General features: G+C 39.1%; 2 protein-coding genes and 1 pseudogene across 2 annotated transcripts in view; 2 read left to right on the plus strand and 1 right to left on the minus strand.

Moving 5' to 3' along the window:
* BICC1 (BicC family RNA binding protein 1) overlaps positions 1 to 21,181 on the plus strand; it is a 287,220-nt gene that overhangs the window by 148,047 nt on the left and 117,992 nt on the right. The gene's annotated exons all lie outside the window — the stretch shown is intronic.
* Positions 3,563 to 6,672, plus strand: LOC123576539 (annotated as a pseudogene).
* LOC123576538 (N-acetylated-alpha-linked acidic dipeptidase 2-like) lies at positions 14,547 to 20,350 on the minus strand. The gene has a single exon (XM_045437455.1). The coding sequence runs from the start codon at positions 15,919 to 15,921 to the stop codon at positions 14,593 to 14,595; it is 1,329 nt and encodes a 442-aa protein (XP_045293411.1). The 5' UTR covers positions 15,922 to 20,350; the 3' UTR covers positions 14,547 to 14,592.

The following is a 21,181-nucleotide window of genomic DNA, read 5'->3' on the forward strand; positions in this document are numbered from 1 at the left end:
TTCTCTATTTAATAAATAACACCCTTTGACAAATATATTGGAAGTGATGGCTTTTTCTGACTTTTCAATAATAAGTAAGAGGTTTGTGATTAGGGCCAATGGAAAATTCTCAGTTCAGTTCAGCTTGTCAGTTTCAAGGAAGGCACAGATTATTACTTACCAAACTAGAATTTTACTTTCTAATTAATTGCTGTGAGTTTGTACCTCTGTAGATTATAAACAAGATATAGAAGGAATTACTTAACTCTCTTTGGTCTTCTAGTCCTTTAAAAGCTAATTTGTAAAGTAGTATCATAATAGCATTGTATGGTGACAGATGGTAGCTAACACTTGTGCTGAGCAGAGCGTAAATGTACAGATTTGTGGAATCACTGTGTCATACACCTGAAACTAATGCAACATTGTGTGTCAACTGTACTTAAGTCAAAAAAAAAAAGGTAATTTGTTAAGAATGACTTAAATTTAGTCTAGACACACAGTTTCTTACTAGCTACTATGATGGTTCTTTACCAAACTTGTTATGGGAGCACAGTAATATATATATTTTTTTATTTTTAAGCAAAGATGTCAGGCATTTGAGGGAATTTTATGAAGTCAGTTCTCATTTGTTCACTGTAATTATGAAAAAGTACAGGGTAAAGTCTTTAATGCTCTAGTTTTAGGAATTAGTTTTAACTTCTCTATATGAGATTTTTCTCCTTTAAAAGTTAGATGTGTTATCAGCTATCTAAAACAAAACTTTTGGGGTGCTTGGGTGGCTCGGTCAGTTAAGTGTCCAACTCCTGATTTCAGCTCAGGTCATGATCTCACAGCCATGAGACTGAGCCCCTCATTGGGCTCCACACTGAATGTGGAGCCTGCTTGAGATTCTCTCTCTTTCTCTCTCTCCCTTTCCTTCTCTTTCTCTCCCTCTCCCCTGCCCCTTCCCCACTCGCACATGTGTTCTTTCTCTAAAAAAATTTTTTTTAAGTAAAACAAAACTTTTAAGTACTCTTTTTTTTGGGGGGGGGTGGTGCAGAGGGAGGACACAACTCCCTTCCCTACCTTCTTGTGGAATGAGTGAGGAATAGTAAAATTGGATAAAGACAAGGAAGGGTAGAGGTAGAGGGAAATTAGGAAGTCTGACCATCTGTTACCAGTCTCTAAAAGATCAAAATCACCTCTTAATGTAGTTAAAATATTCAGTTAAGTCTTTTATTTTGCATATGAGTGTCAGGTGACTTATACTGATAAGAACATATAGCTAGTTAATTGTAGAGCCAGGAATAAAAGCCTCTCCAGACTCAGCTGTGTGATCCTAAGCAAGTTCTTTAATCTCTCCAAATGTGCTTTTCAAGTGTCAAATGGGGATCATGCCTGCTTTATAAGGTTGTATGGAGAAAGTGGAGCTCATGTGTATTTGTGTTTATGAAGTGCTGGTGCATACCAGGTACTCAATAAATGGCTTTTTCCCCCCATTGTATCACCTTGGTTTGCTGTAAATTATTTTTTTTGTGAACATAATAAATAATAAGTTTGCCAGTAAACACAGAATTGAAAATTTTATGGTCTTTCACTTTTTAACAGAATGCACAGGGTACAGACTGGGAGTAAAACTTGGTTTAAAAGATTCCCTGAATCATTTTAGCTTGAAAAAGTGGAAGTTTTACATTATCTTTAGATGCTCTGATTTTGGTCACTGCATTATTGCCTTGGGTCAGATATACCAATTTATACAAAGAGCATCCTCGAAGACATTTCCTTGCCTTTTCCTCTGTGAATTTTTCTTATATGAGCTTTGATGCTCACTTCAATGACCTTATAAAAGAAAAGGAAAATATCAGTGATGTTTAAAACTTACACTTTCCACTCAATTTTTTTCCAGATAAATTTACAGTGTTCTGCATCTCACCTTTCTGTTTGACCCTGGTTGAAAAACTCAAAATTTTCCTTTAGCACAACAGCCTGTATTCCACTGGTCACATTTGAGCTTTACACCATTTCATTTGCCCTTTTAACAAACACACATTCCAAGGATTGCATCAGTTTAAAATGGATGGAGTGAGTGGACATTCTCTTATTTGGGAAAACTTGGTTTTATTGATGAAATGGAGTTTGGTGTTTGTTTACCACATTTATGGAAAGCATTTTGCTTTAGGCTGGTTACAGTGTGCAAAGCAAAACCCAGCAACTTATGAAACAAGATTTCTCTTCCCTCTCTAAAACTTGTGGCTGTACCTAGTTCAATATGTTTTCTGATCAGGCCAGGGAAGAATTTAAAAACTGAGAACTTGGAATTCAGAGGGATACATGCACCACTGTATTTATAGCAGCATTATTTACAATATCCAAATTATGGAAGCAGCCCAAGTGTCCATTGATAGATGAATGGATAAATGTAATATTATTCAGCCATAACAAAAAAAGAAAACTTGCCATTTGCAAGGACGTGGTTGGAGCTAGAGAGTATAATGCTAAGTGAAATAAGTCAAAGACAAATACCATATGATTTCACTCATATGTGGAAGTTAAGAAACCAAACAAGCAAAGGGAAAAAAAAAGAGAGACAAACCAAGAATCAGACTCTTAACTATAGAGAAGAAACTGATGGTCACCAGAGGGGAGGTGGGTAGAGTGTTGAGAGAAATAGGTGATGGGGATTAAGGAGTGCACTTGTGATGAGCATTTGGTGTTGTATGTATGAAATTGTTGAATCATTATATTGTACATCTGCAACTAATATAACACTGTATGTTACCTGTACTGGAATTAAAATTAAATTAAAAAAAAAACTGAGGACTTAGGACCAACGTTAGGCTCATTTAGCTATTTCTTTTTTCCTTTAACAGTGGGGCTCTGAAAAAGACATAGTATCTAAATGTTTACTTGAGAGATTAATATACCTTTCTTTTGACGTTTAAAGGTATTTTATTTATTTAAAAAAATTTTAATGTTTATTTTTGAGAGATACAGAGACAGAATGCGAGTGGGGGAGGGGCAGAGAGAGAAGGAGATTCAGAATCTGAAGCAGGCTCCAGGCTCCGAGCTGTCAGCACAGAGCCCAACACAGGGCTGTGAGATCATGACCTGAGCCGAAGTTGGACACTTAACCGACTGAGCCACCCAGGCGCCCCTAAAAGGTATTTTAAAAGTTTAGTATAGGGTTGCCTGGGTGTCTGACTCTTGATTTTTGCTCAGGTCATGATTTCATGGTTTGTGAGATGGAGCCACATGTTAGGCTCCACACTGGCAGCAAGGAGCCTGCCTGGGATTCTCTGTCTTTCCCTCCCTCTCTCTCTATCTCTGTCTCTCTTTCTCTCTGTACCTCTCCCTGGTTCATGCTTTCTCTCTCTCTCAAAATAAATAAACATTAAAAAATGTTTTGTACAGTTAAAGTCTAAGTTGATGGCATGTACAGTTAGGAAAGCTACTTGTCTTAGAATATTCACCAGACTGTATGTTAAAGACTTCGTGTACTGAAAATGAGCAACAAAATATCCCAAGCACAGTGTATATGAATATGTAATTAAAACACTTGTGCTACTAAGTGAAAACTCTTTTCTTATAGTAGTATCTATAGTTGTGCTTGCCATGTTAGAAACTCTCTGTATCACCTGAAAATAATAAGTGAATGAGAGTTGATTTTGAGCTTTTTAATTGGTAGTTGGTTTTGAAAAATCATTTCATAAGCTTTAATTAAAGGGATAATTTGAGCCAGTGCTCAAGGTGTGGCCTGTGGTCTGTTAAGAACAATATTGTTGCTATGTCTCCAGAAAAGAGCCAAGGAAAGGAAGATGGAAAGAGATTGGCTGCATGGGAAAGGATACCTCCTCTGCCTTATTCTCCACTGGCTGCTTCAAGGAAGAGGAGACCATTTTACTACCAATCACTCAGGCTTTGACCAGCAGTGGGGGGAGTCCCTATTATTTTCTAAGCAGTGTTTAACAGAAAAGTTTCCATCCAGCCATCAACTACAGCATCCCCACTCATGTCTACATCTCCATCACCCTGTCTGACATCCTGGAAGTGGGTGATGCATAGCTTTAACTGATGACATAATTCCTGTGGCTAATTATGGTCTGGTACAATCCATTCATCAGGTGGAATCCAGAGGAATATGGGGGCATCAGGAAGCTCAGCATGGCAACTAAGGAGCTATGACTTCCAGTTATCTTCATTGAGTTCATAGATGTGGATTAGGTACCTACAGGTCACATAGCTTATGTCACCTGTGAAGGTTGTAGCAGATTAGATAAACCAGTATGAGTCATCAGCATATGTAATATGGACTATCTTCCATTTACCCTTTGATGAACAGACCTGCACACTCACCTTCAGCTCTTTCATCTCAACAGGTAGCCATCAAGGCACAATCCCAGCCTATATATGATGAGGCTTCTGGTATCCTTCTGGTATCCAGTGGCTTTCTGGCTGTCATCCATGCCTTCAGCTTCTACCTACCAGCAGAAAGAGAATCATGCCCCATTCAAGACAGCACTGCTACCAGACTACACTGTCTTTCTGCTTATGACAAATGACTTATTCCCAGACACTGGCATCCCCCTCATCAGTATCTCCTTTGCCCTGTGTTCTTCTCTGATGGTGCAGGTCAGCCAACTGGAGACCATTTTTATCACCTCCCTGCTACACACCTGGCTACCACCCAGCTACCACCCAGCTACCACCCATGAGTTGGTGGCTCTAATGCTTGTTTCTGCATTGTACCAGCCCAAAGAAATGCTGCCCCACTGCAACCCAGAGGGGAAGTAAGGGCCTGGGTCTCATTCCTATCTGCCTGCCTGGCCCGAAGGAGGCAGTGGAGTTGGTGGGGAGGGTTCCTGGTAACAAGGAAGCAGAGTTAAATGGATGCTCTGCATCAGCAAGGGCCAGTAGGAACACAAGGCTCAGAAGCAGCACCTGGGAGTGTAGTTCAGCCACAGGATGGACATTGTGCTTCCACCTTTGCCTGCTCTTTATGGCCTCTTATCATCATGGTCACTGTCCTCTGGAACACTTCTTCAGACGCCCACCTACAAACCCCAGTCTTGAGCTTCTCTTGCCTCTAGAAACCATCCAGGCTCTCATGCTCATCCAATCCCAGCCCCTAGCCTCAGCAACCACCTTGTTGTTTTTAACCCAGTCCTTCCATGCGGTTTCAGACCGGACCCAGGTAGTTCCCAGAACTTCGCTCTAGAAGTTACTGAATGTCATCAACTCCCCTCACCTCTCCCATGAGTTCTGCCTCACTCCTCAGGATTCCAGTTCCTAAAATACTTCCTTGGTTGAATCACCCTCAGTAGGCCTCATTTCAAGGGGAAAAAAAAGACAATTTGTCTTTATTCTTTGAGGATAAATTTTTAGTAAAATGCAACTAAGTCTCTAATAATTTTAAGTAATTTTAGTTGCTAATTTTTGCTAAGAAAGACCTAGGGGTTTTCTTTAAGGGAAAGAATTTGGGTTTGATAGTGGAAATTAAGGATATAAACAGTATTCCTAGGGAGACATTTAAAAATACATTAATGAATAACAATGTGACATTTGGTATGCCAGTGATAGTTATTTCCTTATTAAATGGGTCCTAAAGAGCTACCAAAGTATGGAAGTAAGAAAACAGTATCCCTTAAAATGTTACATGATTCAGAATGACCATTATTTTCCCTGTATTAGCTGAAAATTTCCCGTTTCTTTATTCTGAATTATCATGGTTTCATTGCTTAAAATGTGGTAAAATATTTCTATTTAAGTATTTTTCTGCAAAGTACATATTTTAGATACTTGGTAATGATTTCAAATGGTATTAAAATGATAAGATTTCTTTGTGGTTGAATTGGTTATGAATTCTGTAGTAGTGAACATTTATAGATTCACAATAATAGTGAAGATGTGAAGGAAAAGGAGGAGGAAGATGTGTGCTTGAATCTATTATTATTAAGTTTTAGTTAGTGCTTTTAAAGAAGTGCAGATTAGTTACTTAAAGCTTTTCTAACATTTTATTATAAAAATACAAAAAAGTTGTAAGACGCAGGGAATACCATATACCCACTAATTAAATTTTACAATTACTTCTTTATATTTGCTTTATCTCATATGGATGTATCTATCCTTCTATTTATTTATCAATCTACCTTATTTTTTTTGTTGCATTTCAGACTAGCAAGCAGACATCAGCACACTTCACCTCTTCACCATGCATACCAGTAATCAGCATTCAATATTTGGAGTGTTTTGTCGTTGTTAAAGTAAATGTACTATTCATTGTTTTTTGACAAATGTGTACATCTGTGTAACCCAAACTCTTATGCAGATATAAGCCATTACCATTACTTGAAACAGTTTCCTCCTATCCCCTCTCCCAGATCCACCCCCAACTTACTGTATCAACCACTTTTCTGAGTTTTTTCACCAATGATTGTTCTAGAATATTATACAAATGGAAACACGTGGTATGTACTTCATGGTATAAAGCTTCTTTCACTGAGCATTATGTTTGTGGGGTTCCTCCTATCATTAATATATCAGTAGTTTGTTCCTTTTTAATAGTGAGTTGGATTACATTGCATATCACAGGTAATCTGTTTCCCTGTTTATGGACACCTGGCTATTTCCTGTTTTTCACTATTATGAATAAGCTAGTGAGAACAAGTCTTTTACTTGCTGGGTATTCATTTACACTTGGTTGTCTCAGGAACTTAAAAATTAGAATGTTAAAAATTGAACTTACCCAAGTGTTTAGTTTTTCCACAAGTCCCCAATTCAGTGAGCTATACCACTATTCACAGTGTTGTCCAGGTCGTAACCTTGGGTGTCATCCTTGACTGCTTACTGTCCCTGATCTGTCATGCATAGCACATACAAAGTGCTGCCAGTGCTGTCTTCACATTTACTCACTCTGCCATAGGCCATAATCATTATCTTGCCCAACCCCGTATTTCAGGTGGATTGTCAAAACAACTTCCTACCTAAGTCTCCTTGCCACCTGTCTTGGCCCTCACTTCATTCCTTTCTTCAAATTATTGTCAGTGATCTTTGAAAAAAAATACACATTAGGTTATGTTACTTACCTATTAAAAATGTCTAGTTTCCCAGTGCTCTTAAGATAAAAAAGTAAAATCCTTATCCTACTTTGCAAGTCTCTGCATGATTGAACTCCTCCTGCATCTTACCTAGTCTCATCTTTCTAGCTGTGCTGGGTTTGCATCTCTCTCATGCTTTCCTCTTTAGATCCTGCCCCCCTCTGTCACGAGTCAGGCTTTCTAGTTGGACCATCCCCATTTCACACAATTGTGTTCTGTTGGCTCACATACTAAAGATAAAAACTGCCTATGTTAGTTGAGGTTAGAGTTGTCTATGGAAACAGAAAATCAAAGCAAACCCAAATGATTGCTATTTAATAATTTGGAAGATTACGTCTCATAGTACAGGCCTGGTGTGGTGACAGTGCTTCCCAAAGACTTAGCAAATCAAGGTGCTTCTGCCTACACAGTTTCCCACTCCTAGTTTATGGCCCTTATCTTCATAATCCAAGTTGGAACCGCAGTCTAGTGAGCTGGATGGAAGAAGGGACAGAACATATTGAATCATGGGATTCCCTAGAATCTCCTAGCATCCCTAGGCAGAACTTAGTTTTCTGGCCATCCCTGTCTTCGAGGAAATCAGAGTACTTAATTTAGGTGTCCATGTGCCCAGCTGAAAATTGAGGGTTCTAATTGGGAGAAAGCGGACATTGGAGTAGGCTCCTTAGAACTGTCATATCTCCCTTGGCATCACATTCTTCTCCAGCCACCCTCTTGTTTTTCTGCTTTTTGTCAGAGTCAAAACTTCTTAAAAAAGTCATCTAATCATATTCTACTTCTCAACTCACTCCAACTCCTGCACTTACCCTTCCACTGATGTTTTAAAATTCCAAGGGATACTTTGAAGTCTTTCATTTGACTTAATTTCTCAGGAGCTTTCAGTTCTTCTTTCTTTAAGGAACTCTCCTGTGTGGGGATTAGTCTGGAGTTTTCCCTTTGTTCTCTATGACTTCATCGTTGTCTGCTACCATTCTGGAAGCTCATTCCCTCCCTGGTGTTTTCAGCATCTCATGTTCTACCCAATGTCTAAATGTTGGAATTCTTGAGGTTTAGTTTATTTTTTTATTAAAGTCACACTATGTAAGATTATCTTAACCATTTTTAAGTGGCATTAAGTATATTCACCCTGTTTTGCAACCGTCACCACCATCCATGTTCAGAACTTTTTCACCTTCCCAAAGCGAAACTTCGTGACCATGAAACAATACCTATTCCCTATTCCCCTGACCTCCATTCTACTTACCATTCTACTTTGTCTCAAGGTTAGTTTCACACCCAAATTGGGAGGACCTTTGTTTTTTCTGTCTTTAGTAGGTGAGAGTCTCAGATTCCATGATCTAAAATATCTAATTCCAAATTTATAGTTCCAATTAATTTTTTTTTCCTTCTGATCACTAGATTCTTATCACCTTACCCTGATATTTCCACTTGGCTATAAATCTACTAGAGTGGCTCATAGACTTCAAAAATGTAACTTAACTAAAACTTTTATTTTCTTAGTCTCATTTGGTCTCTTTCTTTCTTCTAGTCTCGGTGATTGCATGAGCCATCTAGTTATTTGAACCAGAAACCTGATTGACAACTTGATAACTCCTCTTTCATCACTCCTCTCCAATCAAATCAATCAGTAGTCTTGTCAGTTCCACCCTCAGTATATGTTGATTTGCTTCATTTTTCTTTGTCTATGCCATCCTGACCCTTCTCCACGCTCCCATCATCTCTTGCTGGACAGTTGCAATGCCCTCCTAGCTCTTCTCTCTACTCCCAGTCCTGCCTTCTTCAGTGTGATCTGTAAAAGACAAATATGGTCGTGTTCCTCCAAGGCTTAAAGCCCTTCATTGCCTTCCTAGCTCTTTATATTGAGATCCAACCCCCTTATCGTGGCTCTCCAGGCTTTGGACTTGGCCCTTACTACCCTCTCTGCCTAACCTATTGCTGTTTCTTCCTGCTTTCTGGTTGCCTTTCAGACCTTTAACACTGAGTTCCCTCCTGCTTCAGGGCCTTTGTGCTGTATTGTACTCTCAGCTTGCAATGTTCTTTATGTTTTCCTTGGCATCTTTCAGTGACGCTCTCAGAGATCATCTCATGTAGTATAAAGTACTGCCCCTCTTACTGTTCTGACTCAGAGCATCCTGTTCTTTTTTAACCTCTACCACACTTAAAAAATGATTTCTTCCTGCTGCCTTTTCTTCATTTCTCCCAGTAGATTCATTTTATTATACTTGTTCATTTCCCCCAGTAGATTATAAGTGTAATCAGGGACTATTTTAAATTCTATTCACTATTTATGCCTAATGTTTACTGCAATGACTGACACATATCTGGCATGCAGTAAATATATTTATTTATTTATTTATTTATTTATTTATTTATTTTCAACGTTTATTTATTTTTTTGGGACAGAGAGAGACAGAGCATGAATGGGGGAGGGGCAGAGAGAGAGGGAGACACAGAATCGGAAACAGGCTCCAGGCTCTGAGCCATCAGCCCAGAGCCTGACGCGGGGCTCGAACTCACGGACCACGAGATCGTGACCTGGCTGAAGTCGGACGCTTAACCGACTGCGCCACCCAGGCGCCCCTGCAGTAAATATATTTAAAAGTGAATGAATGTTGCTCCCTCTCCCAGGCATGATTTTCATTACCCACTTTGATGTAACTGTGCTTCATATTGTGGCTCATTTCATCAAGGCATAGCCTTCCCTTGATTAATAGACTACATGGCATCTCTATGTTAGGTGAGATCATTGCAACATGTACGTTTCTTTCATGAAACTTCTTACACTTTGTAGTTAAGGGTGTAAGGGTTGGTTGTTGGTTTCCCTGAGTATAATATCAGCCTTGTGAGAGCAGTGGCCATAGCTGTCCATCGTTGTTGCTCGTAGGTTGAGCATAGTGTCTCATACTTACCTTGTTTGATAAATGAATGAATGCATAATGATAAAAATATACCTCACCAACTGGTTCATATTTCATAATATAGGATAATTATGCCATTTTATCAGGTGTGAATAGGTTTTGGAATTTGAGTTGTATCGAAAGAATCTTAATTTCTTGAAACCAGCATTTGGAAAGTTTGGTGGTTTTTAATTGGATTCTTTTTAGATGTTAAGAACCTGAAAATTCACAAGGGAAAAACTGTTTGAAACTTTTATTCTAAGAATCACATGAAGGCATCTGAAATATTGCCAAATCTAATTCTACACTTTTGCAAATGAATGAAACCTTAGTATATCTGTATGTTTGTCTTTCCAAGTCTCCCTTGTGACATCGTTAGTGCACTTAAGTCTCCGGAGTAGCTTCTTTGGAAATTTTCATAATCAATTAAAATAATTTTTGAAATGTATAAATCCTTTGAATATTACTCATAACTTTTTATGAGCTCTATACTTTTTCCTATATCAGAAATATTTAAAATTACTTTTGCAGAAAAATACATTTATAGTACAGTAGATATTTTCTGTCATGCTGTACCAAATTCAACAGGGTAATACTTTATTTTTCTGGCATCCTCTTGGAAGTGTTAATTTAACATTAATTCAGGAAAATTTAGTGGTTTTAAAAATTTCTACCAAGTGCAAGGGAATTCACATATAACCTTGTATGAGGCTTAATTGATCTCAGCTTCCCAGCAGCCTTTAGCCCTGGGCCTCCCCACCAAATGCCCTAGACCCGTAGTCAGGTGCTGGCTTGTAAAGCTGCCTGTTCCTTCTTCCTAAGATCAAAGCCCAGCTCTTTATAAAATGCCTGGGGCACAGGATTTTCTGATTCTGATAGAAGCACCATCTATTCACTTTTTGAGTATTACCACATTCTGTTATTTCTCTTTTAACCCATCTCAGGTAAACAGAAAACAAGAGAATGGCTTGCTGGTTGTATTTGGTATGTGAACATTTAGTTTAGGCCATATCATATTTATCTAAATAGTGATTTTTAAGTAAATTATTTAGTTGCGTTTTAAAATTAAGGAGATTTTACATGCCAGTCTGGTTTGATAGCTTTTCTTGGAAAGTCAGAAAGTCTGGCTACTTTGGGCCAGTGTCTACACATGCTGGTTGGAGCTAGTGATGTGTCCCTGTTTGCCACATGCTCTTCCACTCCCTCTTATTCTGTGACGGTTGGTGTCAGTGCACTGTTGGTTTTCTCATGGTGGAGTAATTCTTGTACCCATATTTATAGATCAAGGGGAAATATGAATAAGGGGGTGGTGAATTTCAGGAAAATGAGAGAAAATGTATTTGGGGCAATGAATAATCTTTGTATGTCTGTGTGTGTGTGTGTGTGTGTGTGTGTGTGTGTGTGTGTGTAATGTATATTTGAATTAAAAGTATGCACTCTGCCCATCCATTCCTAACTGTTCCTTGCCTGACTCCAGTTGACATCTGAGCCAGGGACTCTTGATTTAGATATATGATCCTATTAAAATAATGTGATTCTACCTTTGGTTTCCTCAAAGGGCAGTGGATTGTTCTTCTAGAAGCTTAAAACTGTCTTGCAAATGAAATGCCCAGACATCCTCTTTGTGATTGTCAAAAGTGTAACTTTCATTGGCTTACCAGTAATTAGGCCTTGCAAGACCTGGCAAGTTCACTATAAGTAAAATAGACTTTTCCCTCAAAGATAGTTTATTCTAGAAGGGGGTTGATCCAGTTTAAAAATAGAAATATAAGTGGCATAAGAAAGACAATATAGCAGCTCAGAGGAGGGAAAGATTGTATTAAATTGAGGGGATCTTGAAGTGCTTTTATGCTTTGTGATGAACAACAGATAGAAATTGAGTGCAGGAGACCATGAAACAATAGAACTGCTTACATAATGTAAGAAAACCATAGGGATTGGGTGTGGGCAGGACAGTGGATAGTGGTGGTGATGAAGGTAGAGGAGACTGAGGAAAAGTAAAACCGAAGAGGTGGGTCGTGACCTGGTATGGACAGCCTTAATGTTAGGCCAAGAAGTTTGTGCCCGACTTAAGAGATATTGAATAAGCACTGGTGGATTTAGAGGAGGGAAATATCCGCACTTATGACTTGAAGGGGAGAGAGCTGGAAGTGCTGCTACCACGTGTGAAGCCCTTTGTGGAAATGCTCAGCAGTGGTAATTACCTGGATGGAAGGTTGTTTTAGGTTCTGGGCACAGTTTGGGGGAGAGAATCACTAGGTCTGTGCAACTGATTGGGTACAGTAGTGTGGGCAGCGAGGGAGAAGCTATGGGAGGTGAGAGGACAGCTTTGAACACATATCAGAGAAAAGTGTGGAAGTCAGAAGGAGGACCAGGTTTGGAATGTGCATCCAGTGGGATGCTTTCCATTTCCAGTAACAGGCTGGCTTCACCAACATGAACAGGTACCTGCTCTCATTACTGAAGTGTGCACAGGTAATGGCTTCAGGGATAGTTGATCAAGAAGCTTTGTGATGTTATCCAGGACTCAGATGTTCTCTGACTCAGCTCTGTCTTCCACCCTGTCAGTTTTATCCCAGAGCTGATTCTCTTCTTGTAGCATCAGGGCTCCATGTGTCTTTGTTTCCCATCTAGTGGGAGAGAGAGAACCTTTTCAGAAATTCTCTTTAAAAAGCCAGAAAGCTTCATTCTCAAAAGTGCCCATCAAACCTTTTTTATTTATCTTTCACCCAAATTGCATCACATGCCTGGCTATTCTTTCTTTCTTTCTTTTTTTAATTTAAATTTTTTTTTTATTTGAGGGAGAGAACACACATGAGAGGGGGAGAAAGAGAATTTTTTTTTAATGTCTATTTATTTTGAGAGAGAGCACAAGTGAGCAGGGGAGGGGCACAGAGAGAGAAGGAAAGAGAGAATCCCAAGCAGGCTCCATCTCTCAGTGCAGTCTGATGAGGGGCTCTGTCCGACATACCATGAGATCATGACCTGAACCAAAATCAAGAGTTGGACGCTTAACCAACTGAACCACCCAGGGGCCCTGAGAGAGAGAGAATCTTAAGGCCCCATGCTCAACACAGAGCCTGACACAGGGTTCGATTCCATGACTCTGGGATCATTACTTGAGCTTAAATCAAGAGTTGGATGCTCAGTTGGCTGAACCACCCAGCCACTCCTCTTCTTTTAATTGTGGTAAAATCCACATAACATAAAATTTACCATCTTAACCATTTTTAAGTGTCCAGTGGTAATAAAAACATTCATATTGTTGTTCAACTATCACCAGCAGCCATCCCCATAGCTTTTTGCATCTTGTAAAACTGAAACTCTGTACCGATTAATAAATCCTCATTGCCCGCTCCCTGTAGCCCCTGAAAACAAGCCACAATTCTACTTTTTGTCTCTATGATTTTGACAACTTGAGGTAAATTTTCTCATGAAATGGAATCATACAGTATTTGTATTTTTGTGACTGGCTTGTTTTACTTAGCATAATGCCTCAAGGTTCATCCATGTTGTAGATATGTTAGAATTTCCTTCCTTTATAAGGCCACATACTGTTCCATTCTATGCATGTGCCACATTTTGCTTTTCCATTCATCCATCGATGGACACTTGTATTACATTTCCACATTTTAACTATCATGAATAGCACTACTATGAATGTGGATGTATAAATATCTCTATGCGACTCTGATTTCAGTTTTTGGGTGTATAACCAGAAGTGAAATTGCTAGATAATGTGCTAATTATATTTTTAATTTTTTGATGAATTGCTCTTGGTGTTCCATGTTCCACATTGCTGTTTTCAACAGCAGCTGTACCATTTTACATTCCTACCAACTGTGCACAAGAGTTCTAATTTATCCACATCCTTGTCAGCATGCACTTTCTGCTTTTTTTGTGTGTGATAGTAGCCATCTTAATGGGTGTGAGATGCTGTTTATACTTTTGATTTCCACTTCTGTAATGATCAGTGGTGTCGAGCATCTTTTCATGTGCTTATCAGCCATTTGTATATCTTTGTTGGAGAAAAGTCTATTCAGGTCTGCCCATTTTGGGGTCAAGTTGCTTAGTTTATTTTGTTGTTGTTGAGCTTTAGGTTCATGCCTATTCATGCCTATTCTTAAACCAGTCCCTGGCATTGGGAGTGGCATCACTCTATTAGATAACCAGGTTGATTCCTGGATCCTGGATAGACAACTTATAATGTCCTGTTGTGTGGAGAAGATTGTGCACAGTTTAAACATGTCTAAGGAGCTGGTGGGATATCAAGGCAGAGATATGTTTAGGAGGTTATGTGTACAAGTCTGGATTCTGAAAGGAGCAAGAGTAGGTTTTACTATATGATGTTGAAGCTTTTAAAAGAACCATCTGGCAGAGGCGACTGGGTAGCTCAGTCAGTTAAGCTTCCAGCCCTTAATTTTGGCTCAGGTCATGGTCTTGCAGTTTGTGAGTTTGAGCCCCACATTGGGCTCTGTGCGGATAGTGCGGAGCCTGCTTGAGATTCTCTCTCTCCTTCTTTCTCTGCCTCTCCTTGCCTGTCCATCCATGTCTGTCTGTCTGTCTGTCTGTCTCTCTTTTTTTTTTTTTTTTTTTTTGAGACTTTCAGTAACACTTTTAATGGCCATTTGGCTGAGACCTTCCTATAACACTTCTTTCAGGGTTCCTGCTGCTGCTTGAATTGTAAAGGCTGCAATAGAAATGTGTTTCTTTACTTCTGCCCAGGCTGATTGAGGGTCTTCTGTATTTTCAATATCAAACATAGCATCGTAGATCCCAGGAAATGATTCTCCAGCGTATTTGTTGTGGCTACTTGGAGCAAAGATGATGTGCCTATAGAACCGCCTCCCTGGTAAACCAAGAGGATCGATGAATGCTCTCTCCAGGAGCATCAATTGGTCATTCATGATTCTCACTGCAATAGGATTGTTAAGATCAACTTCTGTGAGTCTTCTATGAAAATCTGAAGCAGCATCTGAGAAGTTTTTCACAGCAGAAAATAAAGAATCAAATGATACTCCATGGTCTCTCAATCGTTGGTCATGTTTCTTAGATAAATTGTAGATGCTTGTTGCATAGTTTTTCAAAGCTTTTGCATAGTCTTCAATATTGAAAGGAATGATTATAGAGTCTGCAAGCTCATAAACCAGTGCCCCTCGTAACTGAGCCACTGAAAGCTGTTTTTTAAAAGTAGGGTCATAAAAATTCTCTACTAATTCAAACGTCTCATAAATTGTATGGTATACTGGGTAGCTGCTGTACTTATCTGTTTTCCTGTTCTTAGTGTAACGGGCTCTGCCTGAAGCAATCCCAAGTCTCTGAAAGTAAGCTTCAAAATCACTTCCAGATCCCAGCTTGTTGATTCTAGGAAAATCTTTATTTTCAGATGAAGGGTCCTTTTCCAACCAGCTTTCATAAAGAGACTTACTCTCAAAACCATCATCTGGGCTGGATATCTCTTTTGTCAGTTTATACACCAATTGGTAAAGAAGGGGTGTACAGTCAACTCTCAGAGTATAATTGCCTTCTATAGATGAATCAGAATTGATATAAGCAATGCTTCTCTCCTGGAGTGTTTTTGCATTCTCCTCAGCCCATTCTGTGGAGCCCAGCAGCCCAAATTCTTCTGCATCCCAGCTGGCAAAAATGATTGTTCTTCTAGGTCTCCAGCCTCTACCCATCAGTTTTCCAAAACTCTGGACAATTTCTTGCAAAACAGCAGCTCCACTGGTTGGGTCAATAGCTCCAAACACCCAGGAGTCCCGATGACCTCCTAGAATAACATACCTGTCAGGTTCCACAGATCCTCTGATTGTTCCAATTACATTATAAATCCTTGTAATTTTATTGGTGTTATGAACATGCATTCTAACCTTCCTGAAGGAATCATGCCCTGCAAAGCCAGGCCCAATGTTGTAATCCACATTAAGACTTCCCTTCCAGCTGTCATCTGGTGGAGCAGTTCCTCCCATGTGACGTAACAATACTTCTGCATCGTTATACCCAATAGGATGTACAGGGATCTTGGGGATTCCCACTCCTTCTTTGACATCAAGTCTAAAAGTGTACTCTTTAGCTGGATAGCCTGGAGTGAGCGGGTCACCAGCACCATTCAAATTTAACACATTCCCTCTCTGCACTGCAGTTCCAGGAAGGTTCCATCCTTTAGGATATGGCTGTACCCCAGGGGCAAAGTAGTCAACTGGATCGGAGTACAATATATAAATTTTTATATATTTAAAAATAAATAAATAAACTTAAAAAATAAAGAACCATCTGGCAGAGACAGTAATGCCCAGCAAATACTCTAATTGCCCCCTGCATGACCCAGCTCCTTTTGAATTGGTAGAGCTATGTGTGTAGTTATGGTCAATGGAATGTGAGGGAGGTAATGTGTTTTTCTTTGAGGCCAAGGTAGTAAAAGTTCGGCACAGGATTCTTCCTATTTTTCTTCCAAAGGGAGATAGGCCATGGATTCTAGATGGGCAGCCATAAAATGGAAAGGCCTCCATAAGCTTGGCTCGCTGAATGACTGTGGAGAACCAAGCCCTTTGCTGACCTATGCAGTCCATTTAACAGGAGAGAGGAACTTTTGTGTTCGTCAACTGACATTTGGAGTTGTTACAATAGTAGCGTAACCAATATGTACCTCATCATTATTCCTTTTTTAAAGCAAACTTCTGTCAAACCTAGTACTTCGTTTCCTATTTACCCAGTACAGCCTGCATAGAATTTTATCTTATTAATGTCTTAGGGATGCCATTATAGATCTGCTTTTGTGCTAATCTGTCATTACCAGTCAGCATTAATCCTACTGGGGTTTACTGAGCTAAGTAGGTTTGTTTGCTTGAAGAAGATTAAGGTGATGTGGATGGTAAAATGTGTTGCCTAAAAAAGCATATAATGTGAAATCATGTAACTAGAATAATGGGCTTATGAAAAATTAGAGGCTAGAAAGTTAACAATCAAAGTTTGGTAACTTGATTTTGTTAGAGATATCAATACTATTACATTTTTTCCCCAAGATATGTACTATTAAACCATTATATTCAAGTTATATACAAGTTAGATAGTTCAGGTTTAACCTTTTTATTATACACTTGTGATAATAGATATGATAAAGATATATTTAAACTTTCTGGGGAATTATAATAAAGTGATAGTTGGGGAAGGAAATAGCATTAAGAATTACAGATCCTTATGTCCCAGGGGAACCAAGAAACCTGTTCTTCATTAACATAGATCATTACAAATAACCCACTCATACCCCATGAAAATTCTTGTTGGTTTGGAGCACAGGTCAGAAAGTAGTAGGGTCCATGCTTTCTCTGGCCCACAGTGTTTTTTAAATAATTGAAATAGGTCGCATTTAGCAATCAGGAGATTTAGGGCACCTGGGTGGTTCAGTCAGTTGAGTGTGTGACTTCAGCTCAGGTCATGATCTTGCAGTTCATGGGTTCAAGCCCTGCTTCAGGCTCTGTGCTGACAGCTCAGATGCTGGAGCCTGCTTCAGATTCTGTGTCTCCTTCTCTCTTTCTGCCCCTCACCGCTCGTGCTCTGTCTCTGTCTCTCAAAAATTAATATTAAAAAAAATTTTTAGAAAATCAGGAGACTTAATACAGAAATCTGGCTCATCTTTTACAATGGGCAGATGCGGGCCCCTGAGCCTGTGCCAGCCATAGGCTAGAATGGAAATGACAGAACTTAGGCTTCCCACTGTCCACAACCCATACTTGGCCCAGCTTGCCACTCACTGTACTTCTCCACCTCAGACATTTTAGTTGGAGAGTTTCTTTATCCATTAGTATGCAGACATACCCTGGGAGAATGAATTGTCAGTGATACAGAATTTACTTTCATTTAAGGAATATTGACTTAGTTCATTTATTTTGATAAGCAGATTCCTAACAGATACCATTTTTTGTATGAGTTAAAGGAGACTGTGTAGATGGAGCTGCTCTACTCTGTCTGATTTACCAAGTGCCAAGTAATTGGAAAGTCTTAGATAATTGTTGCCTCTCCTTTTGACCTTTCTTATCTCCACTGTATTTTAACAATGCTTCTTAGATGCTAAGTGCTAGATTCAAATGTTTAGAAGTGAACAAGATACAGTTTGTTGGCCATTGGGAGACCACTTTATTGGTGGGATTGGAAAAACAAGCAAAGAAATAAGTACTATAATGTTGCCACAACAAAGTTAGAGTGGGGAGGGGAGAGAGAAAGATGACTTCTGGCCAGGAGGGTTGGGAGAGTGTTCAGAGTGGAGGGTATATTTGAGCTAGATTTTGGTTGATAAGGGGGAGTTCTCTGAACTTCTAGAAATGAGTTATTTAAGCTTGCCTATGGTTGGAACAGTGTGAAGCCCCTTATCAGTTATTCTCAATAGGGCATAAAAGGTAGTCCTCAACTTGCACAGCAACGTGGGACCATAAAAATGACTGTGCAAGCTGAAACTGCAGAGTGCTTTCAGTAATCACTGGGAAACTTGAATGATGTTCATTGTTCTAAACATTTTTAAACATGTTCTAAACATGTTCAAACTTCTAAACATTTTTGTGAAAATATTAAAAGTTTCTGTTAGTGATAAATGTATAGGAAAATGAAGATATTAAAGCCAATTATTTAATGCACTGTATTTAAATGTTAGAAATATTGAGAATGAACGTATTTCATTTTTTTTTTTGGTAAAAAACTTGTCAAAAATAGTTGGAACTTGGGGCGCCTGGATGGCTTAGTTGGTTAAGCGTCCAACTTCGGCTCAGATCATGACCTCACAGTTCATGAGTTCGAGCCCTGTGTCAGACTCTGTGCTGACAGCTGGGAGTCTGGAGCCTGCTTCCGGTTCTGTGCCGTCTTCCCTTTCTGCCCCTCTGCTGCTCTCTCTCTCTCTCTCTCTCTCTCTCTCTCTCAAAAATAAATACACATTAAAATAATTAAGGAAAAAGAATAGTTGAAACAGTGCTTTTTTTATTGTATAGCGTATGATACTGAGGGAGCATCTTTTCTGTGCCTTGGTAACCGTAAGTCTAGATCCGACTCCAACACGTCATCCTTTGTACTTTCAAAGTTGTGAAATATCTCCCAGAGTTTCTTTAATGTGTAGTATTTTGCCAGCATCAGCTCCTCTTTGTCACAACCACTTTCATTATTTATGTCTCTAGGCTTGTATGCACTGAGTTTCCTCTGGCTGCATATCACAGCCTCTCTAATAGCGATGGTGTCTTCATTCCCAGCATCCCAGATTCTGTACCCCTGACATTTGACTCAGATTTCACTTCCAATATCACTGTTTGTTTGCTGTACTTTCATCGTGGTTGGCCACTTTCCACTTTTGATTATCTATTTTTTGTAAAATATCATTGTTTCTTACCTTGGGAGACAAGGAGTCAGTACAACTCCTTGGTCTGCCATCTGTGCATGAACTGATTACAGATGTGCAGTGAGTAATCCCCCACAGACTTTGAAAGAAGTGGCATGACTGGTCAGTGATAAAGATAGTGATTTGTATCCTGAAAGAGAGGGCAGCAGAATGTGTATTTGATGCAACTACTCACAATTAATGTACTTTGTTAACTGGAATGTAATCTTGTCTTGTTGGGGGATTGGCACCATTTACCTAAGCTATGGCAACTTTATGCCTCTTGGAACTGTGCCAAGCCAGGATGTGTATATGGACATCTTGAATGGGTTTGTCCTGCTCTTTGTTGGAAGTTCAGCTTCTGTAGCCCTGGCCAGTGAGTGCCAGTGTGGCCCTCTGTTGTGTCATTGTGACAGCCAAAATGCATCCGATATGCTGCATATGTTCATGGAGGTGGTGATCCTTTCCTGGATTGAACCATTCTGGGGCTATCTCTGGATTATTCTGTCATTAGTTAATCAGAGTGTTGAGGGGCAGCCACTCTGCTGCTAGTGAGCACTTCATGGTGGAATTCTGGGAGGTTGGGCTTTCAGATGTCCCCCCGCCTCCATAAATATGTGGTATTTTTCACTTACTTTGTAAGCCAAGTGGGGCAGAAATTTCCCTTGCCAGGGAGTCATGTGATTTAGATTCTCACTGGACTTTGCCACATGCCTATCTGCAAAATAGGTTACACTTATCTGATTTCTAAGATTATTGTGAGGAATACATGGGAAATGTATAAGAATATTAGACAAATGTGAGGAATTGTTCTGAAGATGACAAATAACTGAATCGGTGAGATGCATTTCGTGGATTTAAAATGAAATACAACAGAGCCTACTAATGTCTCAGCAAAATAAACATCCCAGCTTTTAGACACCCCCTCGTGTGAGAAGTTCACTACTTTCCCATCTCCACTTTTCAGGGCTTTCTAGTTGGCTCTTTTCTCACGTAGCTCCTTTCATTGTGAAATGCAGCAAATTGACTCACAACCCATTAGTACCTGAAGTAACTTGAAACAGCCTTCTCCATGAGGATAGACCTATTTCTCTATTGATAAAAGGAAACTAGAATCACAGATGAGCTAGTTTTTTGGGGAAGCAGGCTGCAGATGGCTCCCAGCTGGTAGCCATTTTGAATGATGAATTTTCAATAGTTTAGAGTATAAATGTCAAGTTAGAGTGTTCAGTGTTCTTTTCCTGGTCCAAGAATAAATATTTCGAGTAAAGTCAGCGTAAATAGACTTGTCGTTGGTTGATCTGAGATGCTGTGTTTACTTACCTGTGGATTTTTAACTTTATGTCTGGGTTGAAGAATTTGGTGAAATAAGCATGTTAGTAGAATTGTTGGTTTGGCAAAGGTTTCCATCATCTGTAAGATATTATCCTGTAATTGCTGCAAACTTGCAGAATCTGTAGTATAGTGAATATTGGTAGATATGTTCTCTTTCCACATGGTGTATTAATATGGAATTTGTTGGAGATGGAAAAAAACATTTATTATGACTTGAGCATTGAAGAATATAAATAATTATTTTGTTTATCATGGATGAAACTCCATGTAGATTTTGATTGGATTTTAACTTATTTATTTTATTCTAATTTTGGAAAAATATTTTGGCTAAGTGAAATTACTTAAATTATCCCTTGTAAATAAATCTGTGATGAAATTTTTTTCAATAGCTGATAGAACTTTCTTCCAATTAAAAAATTTAAAATTCCAGGCCATGTAAACATTATGCTCCCTTGCCAACTTTCCTTCTCATACTCCCCATAGAAACTAAAACCAAAACAGGAATATATGATTCCTTGTTTATTAGGTACCTTTTTAAT

Source organism: Leopardus geoffroyi, chromosome D2, assembly GCF_018350155.1.
Source record: "Leopardus geoffroyi isolate Oge1 chromosome D2, O.geoffroyi_Oge1_pat1.0, whole genome shotgun sequence".
In the NCBI taxonomy this organism is placed as follows: Eukaryota; Metazoa; Chordata; class Mammalia; order Carnivora; family Felidae; genus Leopardus; species Leopardus geoffroyi.

Excerpts from the sequence above, each read along its gene's own strand:
- LOC123576538 (XM_045437455.1), bottom strand. The coding sequence starts at position 15,921 with ATGGGAGGAACTGCTCCACCAGATGACAGCTGGAAGGGAAGTCTTAAT.